The sequence below is a fragment of the Papio anubis genome, unplaced genomic scaffold (assembly GCF_008728515.1).
Source record: "Papio anubis isolate 15944 unplaced genomic scaffold, Panubis1.0 scaffold119, whole genome shotgun sequence".
Taxonomy (NCBI): domain Eukaryota; kingdom Metazoa; phylum Chordata; class Mammalia; order Primates; family Cercopithecidae; genus Papio; species Papio anubis.
Genome location: NW_022161054.1, coordinates 89,378 through 107,651, shown reverse-complemented (window position 1 = coordinate 107,651; position 18,274 = coordinate 89,378). Strand labels below are relative to the sequence as shown.

The 18,274-nt window shown below is 39.8% G+C and overlaps 1 protein-coding gene across 5 annotated transcripts in view; it reads right to left on the bottom strand.

Annotated features, from left to right (window-relative positions):
• Positions 1 to 513: 513 nt before the first annotated feature.
• The window catches only part of ZNF484 (zinc finger protein 484), a 36,704-nt gene continuing 18,943 nt past the window's right edge, over positions 514 to 18,274 (bottom strand). For 2 of the 5 annotated variants that reach the window (XM_017954652.3, XM_017954651.3), the window contains 4 exons: positions 12,756 to 12,882; positions 12,374 to 12,466; positions 10,129 to 10,173; positions 514 to 4,402 (listed from right to left, as the gene is read on the bottom strand). In XM_017954652.3, the coding sequence (XP_017810141.1) occupies positions 2,082 to 4,402; positions 10,129 to 10,173; positions 12,374 to 12,466; positions 12,756 to 12,882 (2,586 nt within the window). In that variant the 3' untranslated portion in view covers positions 514 to 2,081. Of the gene's footprint in view, positions 4,403 to 9,930; positions 10,030 to 10,128; positions 10,174 to 12,373; positions 12,467 to 12,755; positions 12,883 to 18,274 lie in introns of those variants that run through there. The other 3 variants (XM_003918873.5, XM_009199169.4, XM_017954653.3) reach the window with 2 other exon arrangements.

Sequence of the window (18,274 nt, the reverse complement as noted above, 5' to 3'; positions counted from 1 at the left end):
ATGACGAGTTGATGGGTGCTGACGAGTTGATGGGTGCAGCACACCAACATGGCACAAGTATACATATGTAACAAACCTGCACATTATGCACATATACCCTAGAACTTAAAGTATAATTATAATAAAAAAAAAAAAAAAAAGAAAACAGGCCAACAGGAGATCTAGGTAATAAGGCTATCCCTAAAAGAAACAGAGAAAAAGAATGAGGCAGATGCATAATTTGAATAGATAATAGCTAGGAATTTCCCCAAATGCACGTGTGTGCGCATGCGCACACACACACACCAAAACCACTAAGCCACAGATTTAAAAAATATTATAAACCCCAAGGAAGATAAATACACCTAGGCATATCAATGTGCAACTGTTAAAAAACAAAGGCAAATAGATAAATTTCAAAGGAGACAGAAAAGCAGATTGCCTGCAAAGGTAATTATATAAAGCTTACTTCTCAATAAAACGATAAAAGACAGACCAAAATAAAATATCATCAAAATACTAATAGAAAACAACTTTCAACTTAGAATTCTATATTCAGTAAAAGTATCCTTCAAAAATGAAGGCAAAATAAAACACTGCCAACAAACAAAGAACAATTTGTCACCAGCAAACTCACAGTAAAAGTAATACTAAAGGGTGTTCTTCAGTAACAAGCAAAATAATTCTAGAGGAAAACTTAAAGGACAGGAAAAATAAAAAAGTAATTAAAATGATAAATATGTGGGTTAGTTTAAATGGCTATTGACTCAAATAATGATTGGCTATGTTCACCATATACAGAATCCAGATATACATCATCAATACCATATGAGAGACAAATAAATGAAATTAATGTTATTACTTCTCCCCGTGTCTAGAAATGTTGTTAGTACTAATTTACATTAGCTTTTAATCCGTATGTGTATTATATTAGTATCTGACATAGTACATTTAAGGCAAAAATGACTAGAGATAAAAAGAAACATCTAGTAATGATAATGTGTCAATTAACAAATAACAAGGTTATAACAAAGATTATAACAATTCTAAATTGTATGTAAAATCAAAGACAAAATATATAAAGCAAAAATTAGTAGCTCTAAAGGAGACAAATTCACAATTATTTGTAAAATCACAACACACTTCTTTTAGTATTTGATAGAAGAAAAATAGTCTACTCAAATACAGAAAATTTGAAAAACAAAATTAAGATTAGTTTGTAGAGACTGTGAGGAGATAAAAGGAGAAGTCTTCCAAATGTTCAACTACATTTTATCTTCTAAGTAAATGGTAATCTAGCAAGTAACAAACATGTAGAGACTGTACTAACAAAATTAGTGGGAAAGATTTTAGGATTTGATATCCATTTTCTTAATTTGTCCTATTTTTCAAACAGGAGTTGGTAACAACAACATCAAAAAAGTGCACGTTTCTGTGGTCAAAGCTGAGGATCTAAAGTGCTGCTATCTAGATCTGGGTCCCTGTAGCTAAGTTCCATGATCTTAGCGCTAGTTCTAAGGTAATAAGTAGTTAGGGCGCTGTTGCTTACATCACTGGGGAAATAGACTTTTGAGAAATAGGCGAAGAGTAATTTCAGACCTCTTGGCTAACTTCTGCCCCAGCATGTGCCAACAGATATAACAATATACAATGGTGACTTCCCAAAGAAAATTTTTAAAAAGTAGAGTCCTTCCTTTCTGTCTTTAGTGTTTTCACAAAAACTGCTGATTCATTTTCATTATAGACCTGAACTGCCCTCCTTTAGCCTTGATCTCAGTGTCCTCAGGCGGCTTAGACAATGTAAAATTATCTCATCACTCTACTCATTAATGAATTTTTTGGGGTCAATATTGAACAGTTTTGGTACCCAGAACATGAAAAACTCAACAGCCCTAAATTGATAAAACTGTTTGCTCAAAAAGTGAAACAAGAAAGACTGCAAATCATCTCCTTGCACATTTACTATTATTTGCAGGAGCTTGACAATACCAATATCAAATAACCAAAGATGGCCACTATACAATGCTTAAACACTCTCAAAAGTGTCTCCCCATATGCATAACTGCACATCGGCTATATGATCCAGATGTTCATAATTCTAACTAGATAGAAGAAAGTTGGCCTTGGTCACCTCCTGAGTCCCCACGCCATAATTGTGGCATTGAGCACTCTACTTCCCCAGTGTCAGATTTCTGAGGCATACTGAGTTGTGGCTTCCAGTTTAAGGCTTTCCTCAAGTCACTGCACTTATAGGGTTTCTGTTTAGTATGAATTTTCTGGTGTTTAATAAGATTTGATCTGATGGTGAAGGCCTTTCCACACTCAGCACATATATATGGTTTCTCTCCTGTGTGAATTCGATGATGCTCATGGAGTTGTGATTTCTTAATGAAAGACTTCCCACAGTCACTGCATTCATAGGGTTTCTCTCCAGTATGAATTCTCCTGTGTCTATTTAAGTGTGACTTCTGGATGAAGGATTTCCCACATTCAGTACAAATATAGGGTTTCTCTCCGGTATGAATTCTCTGATGCATAATTAGTGTTGATTTTCTTGCAAAGGCTTTCCCACATTCACTGCACTCATAATGCCTTTCTCCAGTATGGGACTGCTGATGTATGTGGAGACCGGACTTCCGAGTGAAGGCTTTCCCACAGTCACTACATTTATAAGGTTTCTCTCCAGTGTGAATTTTCTGGTGTGTAAAAAGATTTGATCTGTCAGTAAAAGCCTTTCCACACTCAGCACATCTATAGGGTTTCTCTCCTGTGTGAATCTGCTGATGTACATGGAGTTGTGATTTCTTAGTGAAGGATTTCCCACAAATACTGCATTCATAGGGTTTCTCTCCAGTATGAATTCTCTCATGTGTAATAAAATGGGATTTGTGGAAGAAGGCCTTACCACATTCAGTGCAAACATATGGTTTTTCCCCTCTATGAATTCTCTGGTGCATACTTAGTGTTGACTTCTGAATGAAGGCTTTCCCACATTCACTGCATTCATAATGTCTCTCTCCAGTATGACACTTCTGATGTATCCTGAGCCGTGACTTCCAGGTGAATGATTTCCCACAGTCGCTGCATTTATAAGGTTTCTCTCCAGTATGAATTTTTTGGTGCTTAATGAGATTTGACCTGTCAGTAAAGGCCTTACCACATACAGTACATATATAGGGTCTTTCTCCTGTGTGGATTTTCTGGTGTATAATGAGATTTGTCTTGTGAGTGAAGACCTTCCCACATTCTGAACATATAAAGGGATTCTCTCCTGTGTGAATTCGCTGATGCACATGGAGTTGTGATTTTTTAATAAAGGATTTCCCACAGTCACTGCATTCATAGGGTTTTTCTCCAGTATGAATTCTTTCATGTGTGATAAAATGTGACTTCCGGATAAAGGCCTTTCCACATTCAGTACACACATAAGGTTTTTCTCCTGTATGGATTTTCTGATGCATACTTAGTGTTGATTTCCTTGTGAAAGCTTTTCCACATTCAGTACATTCAAAGTGTTTCTCTCTAGTATGAATTTTTTTATGTATATTAAGGTTTGAATTCTGAGAGAGGTTTTTCTCACATTCACTGTACTCATAGGGTTTTTCTCCAGAATGAATTCTCTGGCATCTGAACAGATCTGACTTCTGGATAAAGGCTCTTCCATAGTCACTGCATTTATAGTAATTCCCCTCAGGAGTTTTCTGATGGTTTGACTTGAGGGAAAAATCCTTCTCATATTCAGTGCATATTCCTGCATAAATCCTCCGACGGCCATCAAGCTGGGACTTCTGAGTGAAGACTGCCTCACGTTCATGGCATTCATGCTGCTTTTCTTCAGTACAAATGCTCTCATGTGCAAAGGCATGTGACTTCGGGGAGAAAACATTTACATAGTCAGAAAACAAATAGAGGCTCTCTCTAGTATGAATTTTCTGATGTTGAATGAGAGCTTGCTTATGATGCAGAGATTTCCTACACTGATTACATTCACAAGCCATCACTTCCGTATGAGAATTCATATAAGTGAAAATATCACCATCTCCAATAGTCTTATCAGAATTTTCTGTTGCATTGTTTCTATTACATAAGGTTACAATAGGCTCCAAATTCTTTCCAAATGAGTTACAGTTATGGAGTCTTTTTCTTGAGGAAACCAGGTGTGTGTTTACATGAACTATTTCCCCAATGTCCTTATATTCACAGACCCTGTCGTTAGCTAGTGTTTTCTTGTTAATGAAGGCAACATGACTTAAAGGTTTGTTCTGGTTTTCTCCACATTTTCTTGTGTGTTCATCATCTTTCCACAATTCTTCTAAAATGGAATATGGGTCATCTCTTTTGAAGATATTAATATTAATCTCAGACTGGAAAGAAATTTCTTCAGACATTCTCTGTTGTAAAGGTCCAAAACCAATGTCCCCATCTAAAAAAGAAAGAAAAGATAAGACTGACAAAAAGAACAATGAACAGAAAATAAGGCCAGGTGCAGTGGCTCATGCCTGTAATCCCAGCACTTTGGGAGGCTGAGGTGGGCAGATCACTTGAGGCCAGGAGTTTGAGACCAGCCTGGCCAACATAGCAAAACTCTATCTCTGCTAAAAACACTAAAAATATTGTCTCTACTAAAAATTAGCCAGGCATGGTGGCACATGCCTGTAATTCCAGCTGCTCAAGTGGCTGAGGCAAGAGAATGGCTTGAAGGTAGAGGTTGCAGTGAGCTGAAATTGCACCACTGCACTCTACTCTGGGTGACAGAGCAAGACTCTGTCTCCAAAATAAATAAATAAATAAATAAAAATACAATAGACCTTTGATTGAGGCCGGGTGCAGTGGCTCATGCCTGTAATCCCAGCACTTTGGGAGGCCAAAGCAGGCAGATCACCTGAGGTCGGGAGTTCGAGACCAGCCTGACCAACATGGAGAAACCCCATCTCTACTAAAAATACAAAATTAGCCAGGCATGGTGGTGCATGCCTGTAATCCCAGCTACTTGGGAGGCCAAGGCAGGAGAATCACTTGAACCCAGGAGGCAGAGGTTGCGGTGAGCTGAGAGCTTGCCATTGCATTCCAGCCTGGGCAACAAGAGTGAAACTCCACCTCCAAAAAGAAACCAAAAAAAAACCAAAAACAGTTGATTCAAGGCAAACATAGAGAAATGAGAGAGGCGATATAAATATAACAAATATACATAAGTATTTTAAATATATATAAATATATAGGTATAATAACTCATTTGTATATAATATGTAATACAATGATGTAGAGTAATAGCATTAATACATTACATTTATGACATGATAAACAATATCATTTAGATGTGCTGTTCTAAGTTCTATATTAATTCACTTAAACTTTATCACAGCCAGGTGCAGTGGTTCATGCCTGTAATCCCAGCACTGTAGGAGGCTAAAATGAAAGGATTGCTTGAGCGCAGGAGTTTGAGACCTGCCTAGGCAACATAGTGAGACCCCCATCTCTACAGAAAAAAAAAAAAAAAAAGCTGGGCCTAGTGATACTTGCCTATAGTCCCAGCTACTCAGGAGGCTGAAGCAGGAGGATCACTTGAGCCCAGGTGTTTGAAGCTGTAGTGACCTCTGATTGCACCATTACACTCCAGCCTGGGTGACAGAGTGGGACCCTGTCTTTCTCTTTTTTAAGACAGAGTCTTTTTTTCTTTTTTAAGACAGAGTCTCACTCTGTTGCTCAGGCTAGAGTGTAATGGCGTGATCGGAGCTCACTGCAACCTCCACCTCCTGAGTTCAAGGGATTCTCATGCCTCAGCCTCATGAGTGGCTGGAACTACAGGCACGTGCCACCAGGCCTGGCTAATTTTTGTATTTTTAGTGGAGACAGGGATTCACCATGTTGGCCAGGCTGGTCTCGAACTTCTGACCTCAAGTATCTGTCCACCTCGGCCTCCCAAAGTGTTGGGATTACAGGCGTGAGCCAGCAGGCCAAGCCAAGACTCTGTCTCTTAAAAACAAAAACAAAAAGCACTTTATAGCAACCCTTTGCTGTTGGTATTATTATTGTTTCTAGTTTACAGATGAGGACACTGAGCCATAGAAGAGTTTAGTAATTTGCCCAAATCAAATGTTTAGTAACTGGGGAAGAAGAGATTCCAATTCAGTGCAAATGTAGTAGAACTACATGGTGAGTGAGGTGTCAGGAGAACGAAGTGACAAACTCTGTGAAAAGAAGTATTTCTGAGTCTAGATTCTTATCCTTAATCCGCAAATCCTCACAATCTTCCCGTTTTCTCTTTTCCCTATGATCCACTGTGTCCTAAATACCAATGTGTTTATGTTTATAGTAAAATTACAATATCTTAGTATTCCTACCTTGGCCAAACGGTAAAATTTATATACATTTGTTAGATTTATATAGCCTTTCTCATTTCTCTGTGTTTGCCTTGAATCAACTCTATGTAACAATTGGTCTATTTTCTTTTGAGATGGAGCCTCACTCTGTCACCCAGGCTGGAGTGGATGGAGTGCAATGGCACGATCTCGGCTCACTGCAACCTCCACCTCCTGGGTTCAAGCAATTCTCCTGCCTTAGCCACATGAGTAGCTGGGACTACAGGCATGTGCCACCATACATGTATTTGTCAAAATACAAATTTTTGTATTTTTGGTAGAGATGGGGTTTCACCATATTGGCCAGGGTGGTCTCAAACTCCTAACCTCAAGTGATCTGCCCGCCTCAGCCTCCCAAAGTGCTGAGTTTACAGGTATGAGCCACCGTGTCTGGCCTATAGTTGAATTCTTCATCCCTGGTTTGGGGTACTGATGTGATAAATGCATCTGGTAGAAGACATAACAGGAAAGAACTAGACATCAGAGGAGGAGACTGAAAGCTGTTCATCAAACCTGTGCCTTTCCTTCACAATATTAAGCTTGTAGCCAAGCACATGGCTGCCTCACAATACTAGGTTTGTCCAGCTTCATTTGTCACTAGGTGGGACTGAGTAACTCTTTTTCACTAATCAGTGGGAGTGATAAGGCCAATGTCTTAAGAAAGTGGGTTTGTCTCCCACAAACCTCTTCTTTTCCCACCAGTATATTCTCACTTGGCAGCACCCAGTTCTATGAAGCTGGCAATGCCCTAGGGCAGGGTTCAGAACACTGAAGCCCTTGGGCCAAATCCAGGCCTCTACCCAAAAGCTAACAATGGCTTTTACATTTTTTTTTTTTTTTTTGAGACGGAGTCTCGCTCTGCGGCCCAGGCTGGAGTGCAGTGGTCAGATCTCGGCTCACTGCAAGCTCCGCCTCCCAGGTTTACGCCATTCTCCTGCCTCAGCCTCCTGAGTAGCGGGGACTACAGGCGCCCGCCACCTCGCCCGGCTAGTTTTTTGTATTTTTTAGTAGAGATGGGGTTTCACCGTGTCAGCCAGGATGGTCTCGATCTCCTGACATCGTGATCCGCCCGTCTTGGCCTCCCAAAGTGCTGGGATTACAGGCTTGAGCCACCGCGCCCGGCTGGCTTTTACATTTTTAAATGGTCAAAAAATTAATCGAAAGAAGAATACTACTTCACAACGTGAAAATTATATGAAATTCAAATTTCAGTGTCCATAAAGTTTTTATTGGAACACAGCCATACCCATTCATTGATGCATTGTCTATAGCTGCTTTGGGGCTACAACTGCAGAAATGAGTTGTTGTGACAGCAGCCATATGGTCCACAGAGCCTATTCACTTTTGTGCCTTTACAAATAATTGTCAGCCCTTGCCCTAGGGGATGGTGGTACAAGGACTTTCTAGAAACTTTCCTCCTGAACGGCCATGGAAACAGAGTTGCCCAGTGTTATGGCCACAGAAAAGGGACTAACACACATCTTTCCATTAGTCACTGCAGTCTATTTTATCAATGAACCCAAACATACAGTCTTTTCGTTTTCTCCATTTAAGCTTCCTTTTTGTGATCCTTTGTTTCTATTCAAAATTCATTGTTCTTCATTAATCATTTGGGGTTCTCTGCTTTAAACGCTAATTTCAAATTTCACCACAACTCCAGAGAGGCTCTCTTTTAACTTAAAAATAAACAACAAAAAGATACTTTGAACCGCTCATATTTATATTTGAATTGGCATAGATGTGCATGTTAACAAATGTGTAATGCACAAAGATTGAAATTTTCAAGATTTCATGCAGTTACCCTCTCTTTCGAATTAGTTTTTCTAGCCCTTTGAATTGCTCCTAGAAGAAAAATTTTAAAGTCTTTCTGAAATAGAGCAAAACGACCTCCTCTTCTTATAACACAAATTCAGGAGTTTAATTTCACTATTTTGTACAGAAACTTTGCTTTTTAATGTACAAGGGTAAAATACTCAGTTATCACATAATTTAATGTAGGTTTCTCTGAATAGGTCCAATTCAAGAAGTAAGTGAAAGCTGAGCACAAAATATGTGTATTATTATTATTATTATTGAGATGGAGTCTCACTCTGTCACCCAGGCTGGAGTGCAGTGGCGGGCTCTCAGCTCACTGCAAGCTCCGCCTCCCGGGTTCACGCCATTCTCCTGCCTCAGCCTCCTGAGTAGCTGGGACTTCAGGCGCCTGCCACTATGTCCGGCTAATTTTTTTTTCTTTTTTTGTATTTTTAGTAGAGACGGGGTTTCACCGTGTAGCCAGGATGGTCTCAATCTCCTGACCTTGTGATCCGCCTGCCTGGGCCTCCCAAAGTGCTGGGATTACAGGCATGAGCCCCCACGCCAAGCCTTTTTTTGCTTTGTTTTTTGAGACGGAGTGTCGTTCTTGTCACCCAGGCTGGAGTGCAGTGGCGTCATCTCGGCTCACTGCAACCTCCACCTCCCGGGTTCAAGTGATTCTCCTGCCTCAGCCTCCTGAGTAGCTGGGATTATAGGCACCTGCCACCTTGCCTGGCTAATTTTCGCACTTTTAGTAGAGATGGGGTTTTGCCATGTTGGCCATATTGGTCTCAAACTCCTGACCTCAGGTGGTCCACCCACCTCGGCCTCCCAAAGTGCTGGGATTACAGGCATGAACCACTGTGCCCAGCCAAAATACGTGTATTATTTGAATACGCAGATAGATAACATAATAATCAAAAGGCTCAATGAAGAGGGAGAATGAAAGAATAGCATGGGGTAGAAATGGTTATGGAAAACAGGCACAAATGTGAATTGCAGATAGGAGGCCATATTCTTTCTCTAGCTTACAAACCTACTGAGAGGAGAATCTGTCACATGTTAGATATTAAGTAGTAACTTTAGTTTTGTTCCATGTAGCTGTGACAGGATAAACACAGCACACAATGTTTTAAGTAGTGAAATCTATCAGCAGCATCTGAGATGAAATAGTGAAAAAGAAAAAATGGGATTATCACAAATAGGATTAGAATAATTGAGACATGAGAAAATATAGACATGGTTGTAGGTGATATGACTGGGAGGTAAGAAAGAGGCTTTTCTAAATGAGAAAAATAACTAGAAAAGCAGAATCAATTATCTGAGAGATGGATTAGAGGGAAAAGTAAAAAACTCCAAGATGATATTTTGAATTATCTGAGAAGATAGATTAGAGGGAAAAGTAAAAAACCCAAGAGAAGATGCCAACATTTTGAAAGGCAAGCCACCTGCTTTTGGCATGCTACATTGTATCTTGTCTTCCTTCACACAAACAGCCAGACCCTTATATGCAGATAGTATTGGTCTTTCCCCTGAGTGCTGTATACAACAGGGCCAACGCCTGACTGAGACACACAAATAACAGTTTTAGAGTAAAAGTTGTTCCCATGAGCCAGTTATCACTCAGAGCTTATGCTGCAGCTGAGACACATAATCTGAGACATAGATAGGTCTGGGCTGAGACACATGGCCCTGGGCAACTTTAAGGAGGACCCAAAGTCCTTACACCTGCCTCTAAATGTCCATGATAACTTCTAATGTAGGTTAGTTATGTATAGGACAGAGGCAAAGTGCATACTTGCCAGCAGGTAGTATAACCAGTTGGGAAGAGAAGAAAGACCCCTGTGGGGGTGATCATTGCCTTGACATCCTGCTCACTGCCCCAGCTGTAAATGACCTGCAAGGAGAAATGGACCCCATCTCAAACTTGGTTCAGATGTCAAGAGTGATGATGAGACACACACAATAAGAGGGTATAAAAAGACTCATTACTCACATAATGAGGCTTTCTGGGGACAGCTCCAAGCAGGTCCAGATGGGGCTAGAGTGAGCAAGGAAAGGACTGTCTTAGGGTTTATAGCAGGGGTGATGGGGCTAGGCTAACGATTCCCTTATGTAGTTGGAATTTCCCAGCACCAATGGAGAGAATACATGGGCTTTTTTCTCAGTTTGTCCAGGTGTGGGGAGAAAAAAAGAGAGAGGGGTGAGGCTTAGAAAATGTCAGCAGTTGAGGCTGGGTGCGGTGGCTCACGCCTGTAATCCCAGCACTTTGGGAGGCCGAGGGGGGCGGATCACAAGGTCAGGAGATCGAGACCATCCTGGCTAACACGGTGAAACTCCGTCTCTACTAAAAATACAAAGAATTAGCCAGGCGTGGTGGCGGGCGCCTGTAGTCCCAGCTACTCGGGAGGCTGAGGCAGGAGAATGGCATGCACCCAGGAGGCAGAGCTTGCAGTGAGCCGAGACTGCACCACTGCACTCCAGGCTGGGCAACAGAGCGAGACTCTGTATAAAAAAAAAAAAAAGAAAAGAAAATGTCAGCAGTTGAACATCAAAAATGAAGGATACAGAATGAGATGTTCAAAGTATTTTATTAGGAAATATAAATTAAATAATAATTAGAAATTAAAACCCATCAGATTAGCCAAATTATTAAAAATTTGGATAACACTAGGTATGGATAGGGATGTGGGAAACCTAATACCCTTGTACAAAGTTCCAGGGACTACAGAGTGACACAGCCAATCTGGAAAATAATGTGCTTATACCTCATCATATTAAGTATTAGTATGCCCAATGATAAAGCAATCCCACTCCTCTTCCTTAAGAAAGTCTCATTTCTGGCCGGACGCGGTGGCTCACGCCTGTAATCCCAGCACTTTGGGAGGCTGAGGTGGGCGGATCACGAGGTCAGTAGATCGAGACCATCCTGGTGAACACGGTGAAACCCCATCTCTACTAAAAATACAAAAAATTAGCCAGGCGTGGTGGCGGCACCTGTAGTCCCAGCTACTCAGGAGGCTGAGGCAGGAGAATGATATGAACCTGGGAGGCGGAGCTTGCAGTGAGCCGAGATTGCGCCACTGCACTCCAGCCTGGGGGTCAGAGTAAGACTCCATCTCAGAAAAAAAAAAAAAAAAAAAGGAAAAAAAAAAGAAATTCTCATTTCCAATAAGAATAATTCATGAAGAAACGTATTGCGGTACTGTTTGTAGTAGCTGAAAAACTGGACAAGTAAAATGTGGTATATATGTGCACTACAGAATGATATGTAGAAATTAGAAAAATGCATTGCAACATGGACCAATTTAAGAAAAAAAAACTGAGTAGGATATATAATATAGTACCTACCATTTCTACAAATTAACAATGCTAACAACTCAGATTTTACAAATATCCCACAAATTTAAGGATAAATGGCAAAACATGTCAAATATATTAGAACAGTTGCCTCTTGGAAGGATAAAAATGAGTATGGAGACTGAGGATTAAAAAGAATAAATAAAATAAGAGGAGAGCCTTAAACACACTGATGATGATATTGACTAAAAACTAAGGCTATAATTATTAACTCAATCTTCTGTACAGGATATACCTGTACATGAGATTAAAAAAACTTTTTGTAAGATATGAAAATAAATAAATTAGAAAGATCAGGTCGGTGTTGTGTTGCACTAGCCAAGTAGGAATAAAATGTCAATGGTACCCTCAAAATCAACAGTTAGAGAAGAGGCATGGGGGGACTTCAGATAAGCCCATCTCTAGATGACAATTCTGAGGTACTTAGGGGAAAGAGACAAAATGAGAAGAAACAGCAGGAACTGAAGTTGTAATGCACAGTAATTTTTTAAGAAGGTAGATCTATAAGTATTTGAATGCATAAGGAAATGATCTAAGACCCTGATGGAGGTAGAAAGAATAAAACTTTTCTAGGGAAAGAGAGAAAAAAGCAAGAAAGCAGGACCCTAGAAAGTAGGGTGTGACATGATCCAAATAACCAGTAATTGTAGCACATTCCCTCCTAAAAAGCCAAGCAAAGAAGAAGGCATTGATATGAGAAGGGATCTTAAGTGGGGTTAGCATTTAGATATCCAAGGGTCCTTGTCTAATAACTGCTCTATCCAAGCAGTTCTAAAAGTCATATTATGACACAGCAAAGTTGTGCAAAGTTGTGCACAGCCTCTCCCAGTACAAATACAGCTGAGTCATACTGTCTGCCATGCTCTTGGTTCCCTTCTCACCTGGATGGCTCTGACCGGAGATCTCACCATCCAACATACATGGCTCTTCTTGTTCCAAGCTGAAGATGACTTCTGGTTTGGGAACTTGACATCCTGTTAACAGGAGATGATAGAGGACTTGGTTTCAGAGGCCATACAATGAAGCATTCCATTTGTTTTCCAAAAAAGTTCACTGGGAACAGAGGAATATTCACACGACCCAAAAGAGATTATTAAGAACATGGGACAAAATAAGGACAAAACTATTACACACTTTAGATGTCCTGCAGTCTTTAGAAGTCCCACATACCTCAGAAAACACAGACTTCAGCAATTCTACTGAGAAAAAAATATATACTCAATTAGGTGCTGTCTACTGTGTACCCAGCAGAGCTGTGCTTACCCACTGAGATCAAGTTGAAATAGTTTTCCAGCATCACTTCTCTGTACAGGCTTTTCTGAGCAAGGTCTAATTGTTGCCACTCATCCCTACTGAAGTCTACAGTTACGTCCTTGAATGACACTGATTCCTGTGAAAAAAAAAAAAACAAAAAAAACCCTTTCAATGTGAAGGATCAAGATTACAGAATGGAAACAAGACAGGACCTTATTTTTTATTTTTTTATTTTTAGAGCAGGTCTAGAATATCTTTTATTCTACATTTAGCTTAGTTTTACTATTTTTTTTAAATTATACTTTAAGTTCTAGGGTACATATGCACAACATGCAGGTTTGTTACACATGTATACATGTGCCACGTTGGTGTGCTGCACCCATTAACTCATCATTTACATTAGGTATATCTTCTAATGCTATCCCTCCCCACTTCCCCCACCCCACAAATGGCCCCGGTCTGTGATGTTCCCCTTCCTGTGTCCAAGTGATCTCATTGTTCAATTCCCACCTATGAGTGAGAACATGCGGTGTTTGGTTTTTTGTCCCTGTGACAGTTTGCTGAAAATGATGGTTTCAAGCTTCATCTATGTCCCTACAAAGGACATGAACTCATCCTTTTTTATGGCTGCAAAGTATTCCATAGTGTATGTGATATACAATATACTATAAAGAACCTCTACAACTCAACGACAATAAACAACATAATTTTAAAAATGGGTAAAAAGCTTAAATAGACATTTCTACAAGGAAGATATACACATAGTCAACAAGCATATGAAAAGATGCTCAACATCATTAATCAGTAGGGAAATGCAAATTAAAACTACAAATACTACCTCACACCCATCAGGATGATAAAGAAAATGTCTAAAATTGATTATAATGATGGTTGTACAACTGAGTGAATATACTAAAAATCAATACATGGTACACTTTAAATGGTAAACTGTGTGGTGTATGAAGGGGAGGGCTCTTTTTTGGCACTGCCATTTCCAGATGGGATGCAGTAGCTTGGCAGTCCAGTGCTTCTTTCAAGAATGAACTGTAAATGCCAGATGCAATACTTGAAATCATCTGTTTCAAAGCACTGGAAAGCTGCTGAGGTAACAAGAAATACAGGGGCTAAGACTGGAGAGGAGAGAATACTGAAGATTGAAGCTGACTTATTCAGTCACTTGGACAGTGGGAGCATTTACCAATTCTGGGTGTGGACAAAAGCTGGATTCTCGTTTTGTCCTGTCTACTGGAGAATGCAGTGGAAGGCTGCAGCTGGTTAACACAGAAACTAACATAACTCAAACACATGGCCATTTTCCCCTCAGGATATTTACTGAATTCTAGGGTATATAGGGCAGAAGACTAAAACTGTAAGCAAACAGCCTTTGAAGAGCAAAGCAAAAGTCTAGTATCTGTTAAGAAAATAGTTGGGCATCTATCAGGAGGAGGGTCTTTAGAGGACAAAAGGACTCTCAGCTGAAAATTCTCAGTAGCCAAGGTTATCCAGAGGTAAACTGAGTCTTAGCAGAGCTTCAACCCAGCCTTGATTCAACACTGTCCCTGACTGGATGTACATGTTCTCCCTTCCCTCCTTTTGCTGACATAAGGAAAGACGAATCCTCTGTGGAGAAAGATAACACCATCCAGATCCTGTTCAACTTTTCTTCTTTTTTTTCTTCTTAGACAGGGTCTTGCTCTGTCATCCAGGCTGAAGTGCACTGGCACAAACACGGCTCGCTGCAGCCTCGACCTGGGCTCAAGCAATCCTCCTGTCTCAGCCCTGCAAGTATCTGGGACTACAAGCTTATGCTACCATGCCCAGCTAATTTCTCTATCTTTTGTAGAGATAGGTTTTGCCATGTTGCCCAGGCTGGTCTGGAACTCTTGAGCTCAAGTGATCCGCCTGCTTCAGTCTCCCAGGTATGAGCCCCGCCTACAACTTTTTATACACGGTGTTTAAAACAAACAAGCAAACAAACAAACAAAAAGATAGGACCACATATCCAAAATCAGAGAAGGAAAAAATTCAATAGAAACAGTCACACAGAGAATGGGAATTAGATGAAAAGATGACTATCTTTAGAGAATTGGTTTTTATAATAAAGAATCAAATGGAAATTCAAAAATTGAAAAATCTAATATCTAAAATTAAGAAGTTCTTATACAGGTTTAACAGCAAAATACAGAATTTCTGAAATGGAAGAGAAGTAAATAGAAAATATCCAAACTGAAGCAGAGATTTTTTTTTAAAGAAAAAAACCACAGGAGCATTAGGAATATTTGTGACATAGTAAAAAGGTATAACCTATCAGAGTCTGAGAAGTTAAAGAGGAGAGTGCAGGGAAGAAGTAATATTTGAAGAAAGTAATGTCTATGAATAACATCAATCCTTAGGATTCAAGAAGCTCTTCAAATACCTCTTTACAAAACTGCAAATATTGACTATGCAAAACAATAACAGTACTATTCTCTGGGAGGTTTAAAATATATGCAGAATTTAAATTCATGGAAATAATAATGCAAAAGTGGGAGGCAGCAAATAGAATTAAAATGTTTTAGTATCCTAGCATTATTAAGGAGATAAAATAGTAAGCTCAAGATGGATGTTTTAATATCTAGGGTAACAAATAAATAGTAAAAGAATTATAACAAGTAAACAAAGGAAAAAATTAAAGAGTACAAAATTATGTAATATAAAAAGTCAAGAAAGCAATGAAAAAATAGGTAGTTCAAATCAAAAAGGCCGGGCGCGGTGGCTCACGCCTGTAATCTCAGCACTTTGGGAGGCTGAGGCAGGTGGATCACGAGGTCAGTAGATAGAGACCATCCTGGCTAACACGGTGAAACCCCGTCTCTACTAAAAATACAAAAAAATTAGCCGGGTGTGGTGGTGGGCGTCTGTAGTTCCAACTGCTCGGGAGGCTGAGGCAGGAGAATGGTGTGAACCCGGGAGGCGGAGCTTGCAGTGAGCCAAGATTGCACCACTGCACTCCAGCCGGGGCAACAAAGTGAGACTCCATCTCAAATAAATAAATAAATAAATAAAAACTAAAAAATAAAAACTAATAGTAAGGTAGTATATATAAATTCAAGTACATTAGTAATTACATTAAGTGTAAATGCCTTAAACATTCAAGTTAAAAGCAAGGATTGAAACTTCTGGTTCTAAAAAACAAAACAAAACAAAAAAAGAGTGCATTCCACCCCATTCCTCCTGCTAATTACCTAAAATCTAGAAAAATACACAAAGCATCTATCAGAAGACTAACTGGTGGAGAAAACAAAGTAGAACCTAAGGACTTAAAAAACAACACAGTAGTGAGTTCCCTAGGACTGCTTAGAGGGAGAGAGGGAGCTCCTACGTACTGCAAAATGAGCACTAGAGGAGCTTGCAGCCTGGAAGAACCAGTGAGCACAGACAAAAAAGGCCTCCCCAAAGCATACATTTTCCAGTCAAATAATTTGAAATAGGGCAGCACTACAGGATGGGCCCTTTTGACTACACATACCTGCAAAGTTCAGAAGTACCCAAGAACACCCTCACTTCTGACACCTACTGCAAGCAGGGGGATTTCCCAGGATCACCCATACTTCTGACACCAGTTCCAAGTCAGGGGTCCCAAGACCACCCTCAGTTTCCATAATTCACTGGAAGAACTCACAGAAATTAGAAAAGCCATTATACTCATGGCTATGGTGTTATACAGTGGCTTTACAATGAAAGGATACAGATCAAAATCAGCCAAGGAAAGATGTGCTTAACACAGGGTCAAAGAGAGTTCCAGGTGTGAGCTTCCAGTGGTTTTCTCCCAGTGGAGTCATATGGACAGCACTTACTTCTCCCAGCAATGATGTGTGATGATAATATGCATGGAGTATTGCCAACTGGGGAAGGTCACTTGAGTCTTGATGTCCAGAGTTTCTACTGAGACGTGATCATGTGGACATGAATGACTCCCATTGTGGCTGATCTTAGTCTCCAGCCCCTTTGGAGCTGATATTGCATGGCCAAGGTACCCCACTATAAACCACATGTTGGCATAGAATATTCAGTGTGGCCCAAAGCTCCCACTGTAATCGCATTGTCATTATATACCATCTTGCATGGCCCAAGCAAGACCTGCAAGACATTCTAAAGATTTAGAGGTTACCTCCCAGGAGCTGAGTGCAAAAGCCAAACCTCTCTTTAGGCAAAGTTAATTCTTTACTGCACAACAGTATACTCGAGGTGAAAACTACAAAAGATGCATCCTTTGCCTTCTTCACCAAACAATGTGACTCCAAGATGGTGGGGTGGAGCTCTCTCAACCATCCCAACTGCATTAGCTCAAAGAGAGGTAGCACCCCTCTTGCCTCTCCAGCAGGCATTATATACACTATATTGGCTAACCCTACCCCAAATTAAGTGAATGACAGCAAAGAAATACCTACCTTCTCCTTCCAATAGAGAGTGGAGGATGGACTATGGAGAAAGTTATAAAAAGGGGTTCTTTAAAGATGTGTATGATGCCCTGGGCACACCTATGAGCAGCCCATGTATAAAATCAATCAGAATCAACATAGAAAAAGCTTTCAGGGCTGAACTAGGGTATGGGATACTGTCCAGGTTTCAAATTGCCTTCTGGGTTGCACAAAAATGAGGGAGACCAAAGTAGAACTGCAAAGACTTTCAAAACTTAAGTTGAATTTGAACTACAGCCCATAAAAATAGACCAAGACACGTACTCTAAACCTAAATGTGTTGACAACTGCTAAAATAGAGGATTTAAAGAGAAAACAGAATCTCATAACATGATATTTAGAATGTCCTAAATAAAGCCAAAATTATTCATCATCTTAAGAACCAAGAAAATCTCAACTCAAATGAGAAAAGAGCATCAACAGATAGCAACACTCAGATGAATCAGATGTTGGAATTATTTGTCAAGGATTTAAAGTAGCTAACTAAAAGTGTTACAACAAGCAGCTGTAAATAGTCTTGAAACAAGTAGAAATATACAAATTCTCAGCAAAGAAATAAAAGGTATGAGGAAGAACAAAATGAAAATTTTAGAACCAAAAAATACAATAAATGAAATTAAAAACCTCACTGGATGATCTCAACAGCAGAATGGAGATCCAAAGAAAACAATCAGTTACCTCAGTTACCTGTAAGATAGATAAATAGAAATTATCCGTATCTGAACAATAGAAAAAATAATTGATGAAATGATTGTTTCATCAAGTCCCTTGGGCTGTATTCAGCCTAAGGGACCCAGTGGGACAATAACAGAACAGCCAACAATCATTTCATCAGTCCTACAAGGAATGAAAAAGTAGGATGGGAGACCGGAAAAAGATTTGAAGAAATAATAGCTGAAAACCTCCCAAATTTGGTAAAAGGCATAAATGTATAGATTCAAGTAGCTGACCAAATCTCCAAAAGGAAAACCTCAAATAAATCCATGTCTAGATACATTGTAAGATTTATAAAATCCAAATTCAAGAATAGAACCTGAAAACAGTCAGAGAGAAATGACACGTTACCTG